The sequence below is a fragment of the Limulus polyphemus genome, unplaced genomic scaffold (genome assembly GCF_000517525.1).
Source record: "Limulus polyphemus unplaced genomic scaffold, Limulus_polyphemus-2.1.2 Scaffold1171, whole genome shotgun sequence".
In the NCBI taxonomy this organism is placed as follows: Eukaryota; Metazoa; Arthropoda; class Merostomata; order Xiphosura; family Limulidae; genus Limulus; species Limulus polyphemus.
The window spans coordinates 26193-37082 of NW_013666781.1; the positions used below are offsets into that span (position 1 = coordinate 26193).

At 30.0% G+C, this 10890-nt stretch overlaps 1 protein-coding gene across 1 annotated transcript in view; it reads left to right on the plus strand.

Moving 5' to 3' along the window:
- Positions 1-10890, plus strand: part of LOC106462458 (eukaryotic peptide chain release factor subunit 1-like) — an 86606-nt gene that overhangs the window by 17283 nt on the left and 58433 nt on the right. Inside the window, exons 3-5 of the mRNA XM_013922381.2 lie at positions 1629-1804; positions 2725-2864; positions 9681-9819. Coding sequence (XP_013777835.1) covers positions 1629-1804; positions 2725-2864; positions 9681-9819 — 455 coding nt within the window. The remainder of the gene's footprint in view (positions 1-1628; positions 1805-2724; positions 2865-9680; positions 9820-10890) is intronic.

A 10890-nucleotide genomic window follows, 5' to 3' on the forward strand; every position in this document is an offset into this window, starting at 1 on the left:
CAGGAATTAAGCTACTATATAAAAGTCACGTACATCCCATGCAGTTTTTTCCAGAAGCAAGTTTTCAAAGGCTTATAATAAAAAAAAGAAAAAGAAAAAAATTGTTGACCAGTACTAAATACAACCTCTACATAAAATGGCAGTTACTATAATAAGCACCACCCACATTCATATTGTAAAATCCAGAGAACAATGAATTGTCAAACATGAAATACAGCAATTAGAATAACATGGTACTGAAATTGACACGTTTGACTAGGATTGACTAAAAGTTTTACAACTGAGGTTTAACATGCCCAGACGCCATTGTATAAAGAAAATGGATAGAAAAAAGTTTAGATACCAATCATAGATGGCAAGACCAGTGCTAAAGTGCAAGGAAAAAATTTTAAAAAAATGTTGAAAGAATTTTTCTTCTTACAGAGCACTTATTTACAGTCTCAACTGTATTTTGGGATTTTTTTTATTAAATTTATCTTCAAACTTCATTAAATAATACAATTTTGTACAAATACTTGAATGTTATGCTACTGCTTACAAAAATAAAATTTGAAATCCAATAAAAGATAAGTTCTTTATAATTTTTTCAATCCACAAATGTGATTTTGCCCTCACAATAATACAAAATGGCCCAGGAAAGTAAGGGGTTAAAAGGTTATTCGCTTAAAAATCTTTTGGTAATTAACTAATAAAGTGATCAATCAATTTAAATAACATGTTTTTACATTGCAGAAACTAAATATGCACCTGAAAAAGTGTTGAAATTTAGTTTAGATGAACTTCCCTAGATGGCAAGGAATGATAATCATCAGATGTTGCTCAATTATAAAGAGCAACAATAAAGAGTTTTAAAGTTAAATTTAATTGTTGGCTTGAAGATGAGCCTGAAACAGAGAAGGGAGCGTGATGTGCAGGCACATGTTTTCTACCTGCTTTAGTGATATAGGAAGTTTAAACATTTTTTTGTTTATTAAGTTTGTATGTGGTTCTTTTGTTAGCACATAGTTTAGAAACTCTTTGAGATTGTCTTATTCAAGTTGATATTTTCTTTGTTCTCTGTAATAGATAATGCATATTCTGCCCAAAAGGATATTGCAGTGACATCAGCATCCAAGTTCAAAGGATTAGCACTATAATATCCTTTCCTGGCCAAGTTGACTTTAATCTAAATAATCCTATGAGAGAACGAAACTCATAAGGTGATGCTGTTGACTGGACAAAGAAACCAAACTTACCTGTTGAATTCAGGTGTGCTTTCTTGAGCCAGTTTTTCTAAGAGACCATCAAGTAAAGACTTGCATCAAGATCATGTTTAGTTATACAAAGATTAATCCTACGGGAAAGGAAAATGTGGGACTAAGCACAGCCTAATAGATGTGACTGTCTTTTTGAGTCCATAAAGTTTTATTTTTTTTGTTAAACAATAAAAATTGTTTTAATTTTTACCCAGTCTCATTATTTCACACACATTAGGAAGATTTAGTTAAGTTATTCGATTCAGAAAATTTCTCCTTATTTCCTAAATGAATTGCTAGTTATTAGCAGTTCCTTCTATCTGTTACTTTTGGAAAATTAACCTGAATACTCATTTTTCTTATATTACTGTAGTACATTATTTTACTTTTTAGGAATGGCACAAGCATGATATCCCTTATCATACCTCCTAAGGACCAAATTTCAAGAGTCTCAAAAATGTTAGCTGATGAATTTGGAACAGCTTCTAATATTAAAAGTCGAGTGAATCGGTTGTCAGTGCTTGGTGCCATCACATCAGTACAACAGAGATTAAAGCTCTATAATAAAGGTAATGAAGTTTTAGAAATTATAAACAATTTTTAGAAAAGGTAAAAATATCTTTGCTTTCAAATTAATGCTTTTTTTTTAATTCCTTTTATATCATTTTGTTGTAAAATTGCTTATAGTCTTAGCTGACATGTATAAATTACACCCCTATAACTAGGTACATTTACTTTCAAGTTACTGGGTTATTCCTTGGTTTTTATATTTTTTTTTCAATATCAATTTTGTTTTGCCATCTTCTGTTTTTCTGAGCCACAGATTTTTAAGTCAATTTCATCTGCTGACAAATTTCAAAATTCAAGAAAAATTGAAATTCTAGCAACTTCAATAATTTTTAAATAAAAAATATTTCAGAATCAATATATTTTTTTCATTTTGTAACATATATATATATATAATGTTATACATGAAGGAAAATGTTGAAATTCACATTTCTGCAAAGTCTGTGAGGGGGGGGGGGTCATTTGTAAACAGTACACTTGTCACTGGATTATACTTAAGCATTGTCTAACTGCTCTTAACTATTGATAAGTCTGGAACATTTATTGTCGTAAATGAGATGTTTGTTTCAGTAATGGTGTTTTGTGATTTTTTTAAGATATTTAAAGAACATTACTGAATTTTCAAACAAAAGCTAGAGCTAAGTGTTACTGCTGATACTGAAAAATAAACAATTATTTTAAAGTTTTATTTTTAATTACATAAATGTATTCTGTCAGATTCCAAACAACAAGTTAAAATAAAAAAAAATTAATTGAAACATATTAAAACTAAAAATTATTTAGGGGAGAAACTAAAAATGTTAAATTGTACAGCAACTGTTGGGTAGTTTTTTTAGTCAAATGCATTTTTTCTTGATCTTTATATACATGTTTTAGATATACATCTCTAATGAAAGCTTATAGAAGTATGTTTCAATTGTAGTTCCTCCTAATGGTCTTGTAATATACTGTGGGACAATTGTTACAGAAGAAGGCAAAGAAAAAAAAGTCAATATTGATTTTGAACCATTCAAACCCATTAACACGTCCTTGTACCTTTGTGACAACAAGTTTCACACAGAGGTGAGATTTTTGAAGGAAACTTATTTAAGGACCTTAATTTGTTTCAGAATTTTTACCTTTTTGTGTAGTAACCTTTAACTCAATAGTCTTTATTTTTATTGGATAATCAGTTGTGGCAATTTGGGTATGTTCTATTTCATTGTTTCAATCAGACAATGTTGCACAGTTAGCTATGGTAGTTAGTAGAGCTATAAGTGTTTTGGCCAGTTGCTGAATATCTGGCCAGATTCTTTGGGTGCATAACCAGATGTTCGTCTCCTGAATAATTTATATAATTATTTGTAATATTGCACAAATTTGAAAAGTGCTTGAATTTGGGTGAATGTCTTAAAGTGCTTGAATTTGAGTTCATTCACAAAACATACTTAAAAAGGTATTTTAAAAGATGTAGCAGTTCTTAGAAAGAATGTCAATTTCAGAAAGAAGTATTTTGTCAGAAAACATTTGCAAAAAAGAAAAAATATCAATAAAAATATAAACAAAAAAATGTTTGCTTGAACATTACTTCTGATTGAGTCATATATGTATTCACAACTACTACTGCTTGCTTGCAGTTTGGACTGCCATGTGATGACTTTATGAGTGGGAGCTATGTTTATTCTCTCAACATGGGCTTTGTCAATTTGATTGACCACATGACTTCTTTGTAGTCATTTAAAGTCTTTATAGTTTTGATACTACTAACTTTTAATATAGTATGTATATCTTCACAAAATTTGGCAGACTTTCAGTAAACATTGAGCCTTTCACATACAAAAATTGTATTTTTTAGTGAAGTATTTTTAATAAACTAAAAGATTTGTCTGTGAGTATATAGAGTATCTTTTTTACTAATCCGAGTACAAAGTGATTTTCATGTTAAAATTAAAATAACTTTTCTTCATCTCAAAAATCTCAGATTTGTTTTCAATAAAACTTTATATTTCATCTGTTATTTTCTCTACCCTAACAAGGTTGGTAAATTTGACTGACTATAACCATAAAAAAAAAATCAAAATAAATCTAAATGACCCTTTTTTCTTTCTAGAAAGACTTCAAATTGTAACATGAAACTACATTTGTTTATCCTTAGTAGCTTTAAACTTGTAACATCATACATCTATTTATACTTACATTTTATTATTTTATTGCCCTTGGAACTGTGTCTAACTACTATTCATGCCATTATAAGTTGTAAATCACTTGAGCAATGTGGAGCTCATATTACACTATCGAATTGCATTACCCATGAGCTGCTTGTTAGCCTCGTGAAACATTTTTATTATATTATTATTTATTTACCTAATCTAACCTTAACTAACTTAAAGAGATCCCTATTTTTACATTTTAGTTACTTTTATAATAATGAATAAAAAATAAACATGAAAAACAAGAAATAAAGTACATGCCCGGGTCGTCTTCTTTTTTGCCGTTGACTGTTGATGACACTTAACCCTACTTTATTTTATACTAATGGTAGTAATGCAATAAATAATTTTTTATTTAATTAAATAATATACCAAAAACATAGAATAATAACATGCAAAAAGCAGACAATTTCCATTAACTATCACAATTTTTCTGGCTTTTGAACTATGGGACAAGAGCTGTTACAAATTCATCCAAGTTAGTCGTCATCTTTCCTCTGGGAACGAAGCTTGTACTAACAGAGAAATTAACAATTCTCTGTTCAGAAAACAATGTAATATAATACATCATTTGATAGATGAAAACCTTGGGTTTCTATTGGTTATACATAATCTAGAATTAAATGTAAGGGACAACTATTAACAAATCCTGAAAGAGAGGGGTGTGATTTTTCTATTTGATGGCTCTGTAACCAAAGTTGAAAGTTATAAAAATTATGGTTTGTCTGAGCAATGATGATTTTATAGTGAGTAATTTACTTTCAATTTCATACTTATTGGAGAGGTGGTGAATAAAATAGAGAAATGGGGAATGCCTAGAGAAAATGTCATTTCTCACACTAGGGGAAATTTGGGATTTTTTAAATATTGCCTTATAAAATTAAGAACTTAAAAACTTGTATACTATTAAAATATGGATTAATAGCTACAATTTTAGGCTATACTAATTGGTATAACATAAACAAAAAGTAGTTTAATAACATTTTAAATGTCACTAAAACATCATGATATGCACAGTAAATGATGCCCTGGAAGAGATGGTTAATTGAGTCTGATAGGTGAAATATAATAAGAAACGTCTGGGAAATATGGGTAAAGGAGATGAATGGTAAGCATAGAGCCCTGTGTTGCATGCACTGTAAATAATTTGACATTGGAACAGAGGAGGAAAAGTGCTTCAAAGTCCTATAATAAAAAACACAAAAAGAATAAAATGTTGACACCAGGAAAGAATGTGGTATTTCAGCATATAAAGAAAACTGTACCTACATCTGGTTTCACTGCCTTCTAGTTACACGAGGAATATTTCAGATATTGTGTCAACAATGTACTTAACTGTTAAATTTCTGGATTCTACTCACTGTAGTTACACATTCTTTTAAATCTAATGAAAACATTGGTGAATTATTTAATGACAGTACCATAAGTGCTAAGTTTTCTTGTATGAAGAGAAAAATATCGTGTGCCTTTGGTATTCCAGAGCACTTCAAAAGTCTGCCTTTTTTGAAAATTAATGGCATTTTCGTGGTTCTCTTTGATTATATAACTCAAATGCAGGAAAAGTAAATGGACATTCATGTAAGATAGTGGGACAGTTTCTAGGTAATTTATTTTTCATGAGTTGGAACCTACATTTTATGGGTAGTAGTGAAATGAAATAATAAGCTTAAATTGCATCAAAGTATTGCAAGTTTCTTTTGTGGTACTTTAACACCTAGTCTGTGAGCCAGGTAGATATTCTTGGTGGGTTGATTTCCAAACAAAGCTTTTTAGTACTCTTTGAGAATAAAAAAATTAATAGACATTTGAACTCCTTCCTTGTAATAACTGGAATCTGGATTGCCCACCAGCATGACTGAATTCACAGTAATTTCCAGGCTATCTGGAAGTAAAACCTATATCCCATTCTAAAATTCTGAACAAAACATGGTAGTGGGTACACATGTTGGTCAATACAAGATCTGATTCCTCAGCAATACAAAGCTATTTTCTCCATGGTTTTGTGAGTTCTGTCAAAAGAGATGGTTGAGAAAGGCTCAATGAGGCTTACTTGCTAGAAACTTGCTACTTTGTCATTTGCATTTAGTGTCTGAAATGGATGAGTAAAAAACCTTGCTATATTGGTTGTTGAGAATCTATAACAGAACACTGAATCATTACTACATTTTATTTTCTTATCTGTTTGTCTTCTTTACTCTTTCTGAATGTCTCTTTATAATCTGTATTCATACCTTAATGTACAGAAGTAAACAGCACAGCTTGCATCACGATGAATTTGCTGTTTGTCCCACAAAAAATGTCCCTCTGCTGGATGTTAAATATGATAAGTATTGTGTTTTGACTGGCATGTTATTTACATTGATAATCTGCAAAATTTAATAGCCTTTTGGTATTACCAGCTTCAATGGCTTATAATTTGGGTATGTTATGAATGGCCTATTTGAAAACTGCATCTTGTTTTTGAAATTTTTGAAATTCTAAGACAGTGGAGGCATTGTACACTGCAAATTTGCTAAAGCACAAGATGAAAAATGTTGCAAAAATATTAATTTTTAGACCACAGTATTATATGCAAACCAGCGACTATCATATAAGACCAATAACAGTAGTGCAATTTTAATTGCTATATTGATGCCGTTACCACAACACGTACAAACATGTGTTTTATTTCTATTTTCAAGCCAGTCATAACCAGGCACTCCCATAACAATACCTATTGTTGCTGAGCTTATGTTCTTATTTAATAACTATTGATGGTTGTGTTATGATATTTTTGAACCATATACTGTTACACTGACAGATCCCTAGATAATTCTAAGTTTTGATGTGTGTTCTAAATTACTTGTGGCAAATATAGCACTTTGCCAATTAAGCCTGCAACCCGTCTCCATATTGGCTTCCAATACCGACCCAATCTAAAGAATTTCCCAGTGTTTTTAAGATCAGATCAGTAAATTTCTTTACACGATGGAGAGAACACAATGTATCCCAAAATGAGGTCAATCATGGAGAAGTGAAAAGAAATATTAGTGACTGTTAGTTCAGATCATGTTCTGATTAGCAAAATAAATACATTGTCTACTGTATGATACTTACTGTAATGTAATTATGCTAGACCACAGGCAGGTTCCAAGTAGACTTGTACGTGTCTTTTTTTTTCTTCTCTCTTTTGGGGTGGAAGAAATATCGGGCTCATGTGCCTGCTTGCACGTGGTTTTACACAGAAGCTTCCAGACATTGAGCAGGAAGTAAGTTAAATGCATATAGTGAACAGAAGGAGGTGAGAGAGAGAGAGAAATGAAACTCGTCAACATATGTTAAAAGTTGTTTTTTGATACTTGGATTTGTTATTCTTGCCGTATTTTGTGCAATTTTTTTGTACATCTGAAAAATACAGTAAGTCAATTTCAGCAAAGGAATAATGTGTTCCTAGGTATAATTTTTTTCAGTGAGTTTCATTGCCATTTTGTGTGAATGAATCAAGTGGTAGCTCCCTGATGATTCATCAACATCCAGACATGCAGAACACACAAATTCAAAATCCAATCCAAATATCAGCTGATACTGAGCGCATGACATCAATCTGATCTACTGATCCTATATTTCACTCAGGTCACAGGCTTAGTGCCAATAATCAGGTTGAAAAATTTCTAATATTTTTGATATTATCTCTTCTTTTAACAATTTCTTTATCAGCACAGGTGTAGCTAGCATTAATGGCATAAGTATAATTACTACAATAAAATGATAAATGCATCTTAACTATTGTGGCTAATTGAAATTGGAATAAGTTAACCATATGGCTAAGATCAATTTGCCAATAGTATTGTAACTGTTGATTTCATAATAGTTAGTAAAGAGATCATTCTTCTCTAGCAAGTTCAAAATTAATGGCTATATAAAATGATTTAAATATGCCTCAAAAGAAACTTGTACAAGATGCAAAAAAATGATGGAATTTAACAAACTATCTATTTGAAAGTATTAGGACGAAAGAGAGCAATATTTTTCTATGTCTGGCAACATCATTAACATAATTCATAATCATTGGTCCCTATTGGAGGCGGGTTTAAAATTTCTACAGCCATTTGAAATTATCATAAACATTTCTTTCATACTCAACAATTTCAGAAGTTACGAAGCTATGGGTATTCATCATTTCACTGTCTGTTGAAGAATAACACAAACTGGAAACAATAAAATCACCCTTGAGAGAAGGACTTGTTAACTATATACTTTGTTTGGTCATTTTTCAGAGAACTACAAAACAGTGAAATAGTTTAATGGAAAAACCAGAATACACGAGACCCATTCTGAGATTTCTGTTGTGAAATATATGCAGGTAATTGTGACATTAATTGTGTTAGTCACACAGGTCATGGTAAAGATGGTGCCGTCACGTGTAAAATTAATTTCTGTTGCAATCATTTTTAAAGTGACAATCTCTTATTTGGGTGGAAACTGCATAAAAATGTGTTTCTTAAACTGGTTGGGACATTCCTGACAGCCCCAACCAGCAGTGTGTATAGTGAGCAAAATTTGAGCCAAAGAGAAACTGGTTGCTTCAGATTAATGCAGATCAGCCACTATTTTTTATTATCACTACCTCAAACTTCTTTACTTTAAATACTGAACAAGGATATACAAGTGAGAAATCATAATGAAAGTGAACATTGTAATGTGCCTTCAGTAAGCTTAATGTGATATGAGTGTACTTTTACAAGAATACAAAACCAAAATACCTAGATCTACTAAGCAGGTTTTATGACAATTGATTGTTAAATAAAAGTGATGTGTTAAATACAAAAAAGCATAAATATTATTTTCCATAAGAAAACTAGGGTTGGTGATGACTAATTATTTAATAAATGACTGAATACAATTAAAACTTATAAATATTGAGGAAGTTGCTTAGAAAACTATATTTTTGTACTTTACTAAATTTTCTCAATTCATTAAAATATGATTTGATTGACATAGGGAAAACAAAATCATATGCTTTTGAAAGTGTCAAAATTAAATGGGTTAATTGATATAAACACAACATATGTTATTGAATGGAGTTTAGCAGTATTTGCTAAAATAAATAAAGCTTGTTAATGTTAGTACTATTGTACATTAATTTACTTTTTGTGTTTTAGTTTTTTTGTTATTAATAATGATAAAATAATGGTAGATTTTATGTTATATATTCTTTGGTAAGTTATAAAAATTTCACCCACTTGGCTACCAAATACTGAATAGGTATTATCTGACCATGCCAAATATCTGGCAAAATGATGGAATAATATGTATACCAGATACTGACCTAATATATTTTTCAATTCGGAACAAACAGCTTAATACTTGTAGAAATCACATATTTTAAATTCTTCATTTTAAAGTTAAAATTATTATTTTCTGGTTAGCATATATGTGGTTTATAAAATGAAATTTTTCAAAGAATGTGTGTTTGAAAATAAAACTTTTTTTTTTTACTAAAATTTATATTAAGCATTAAAAATTGATTTATAAGTGTTCTCCCATACAACAATTTTTCACACACAATGTTTGATGAATGTGGTCTTGTTAAATTTTACATTAAACTTGGATTGTGATTAACTGAAGATTTGGAAATTGAGTGATTCCTTGTATGATAAAGTATTTATGGCACTTCAGAAAAACAAAAATAAATATAGTTTCTTTTCAGGCTCTCTCAGCATTGTTAGCAGATGATAATAAGTTTGGATTTATTGTTATGGATGGTAATGGTGCTCTCTTTGGAACTCTTCAAGGAAATACTCGTGATGTCCTGCACAAGTTTACTGTTGACTTACCTAAAAAACATGGTGAGTTACTGAGGATTGTGATTTATGTAAATTTTTTTTTTGTCAATGAAATTTAAATTATGTTGTATCAAGCATTAGAAGAAAGCTTAAATTTGATTAAATGTTTATCTGAATTTTTTTTTTACATACATGTTAACCCTTCCATTATGGGCTGAGTGGAATCCACCCAGCTTGTAACCATAAAAGTATCCATGAGAGTAATTATACTATGATTTTTGATAATATATACATATCTTTACAAAATTTTTCACGATTATTAGTAAACATTACAAGATTTTCGTACACAAAATATCAGGTTTTTAAATTGAGTATTAAGATTTTTTAATTAAAGATGTTTTCGTAAACCTTTATTTTTCAGAGTGTTTACTATCCAACATGCAAAACAATATTGATTTTCAGATTAAAAATACTTTAATGCATTAGAACATTTTCAAATTTCACATACAAAATCTTTATAAGCTCCAGATAACTATAAAAAATTAAGAGAAAAAGCTTTATATCTTATTTGTTATTTTTACTACTGTATTTCAGTACATGTTGTTTCAATTTGACTGACTTCACAACCTCAGTAAAAAAATTAGGAATGAAATATAAATTATGTTTTTTTCCTTCTAGAATGACTACAAATTATAACACGAAAACACAAATGTTTAGTCTTACTAGCTTAAATCTCGTAACATTATACACTGATACATATTTATTATTTTTATTATATTGACCTTCCAGCTGGGCTTGGCTAACAATACAGAAGTTACAATTATGTGGCACACGTGCACTCATGTTACCGACTAAAGGTCAGTTATATATTATTGGATATTTTCAATTATTAGATTTCAATTATTATACATTATATATATGTATATAGATTATTGCTACTTACAAACAAGTTCTTAAACTTATTTTTCCTAAAACATAGAACAGTAAATAAAGAAGTAAAGCAAACAATTATCTCTTCTAGTTACGACCTTCGTATCCAGTTGCTGCTTGACATAGGTTGCTAAGCTTTTAAAAAATAAAGAAGTAATGCAAACAATTATCTCTTCTAGTTACGACCTTCGTATCCAGTTGCTG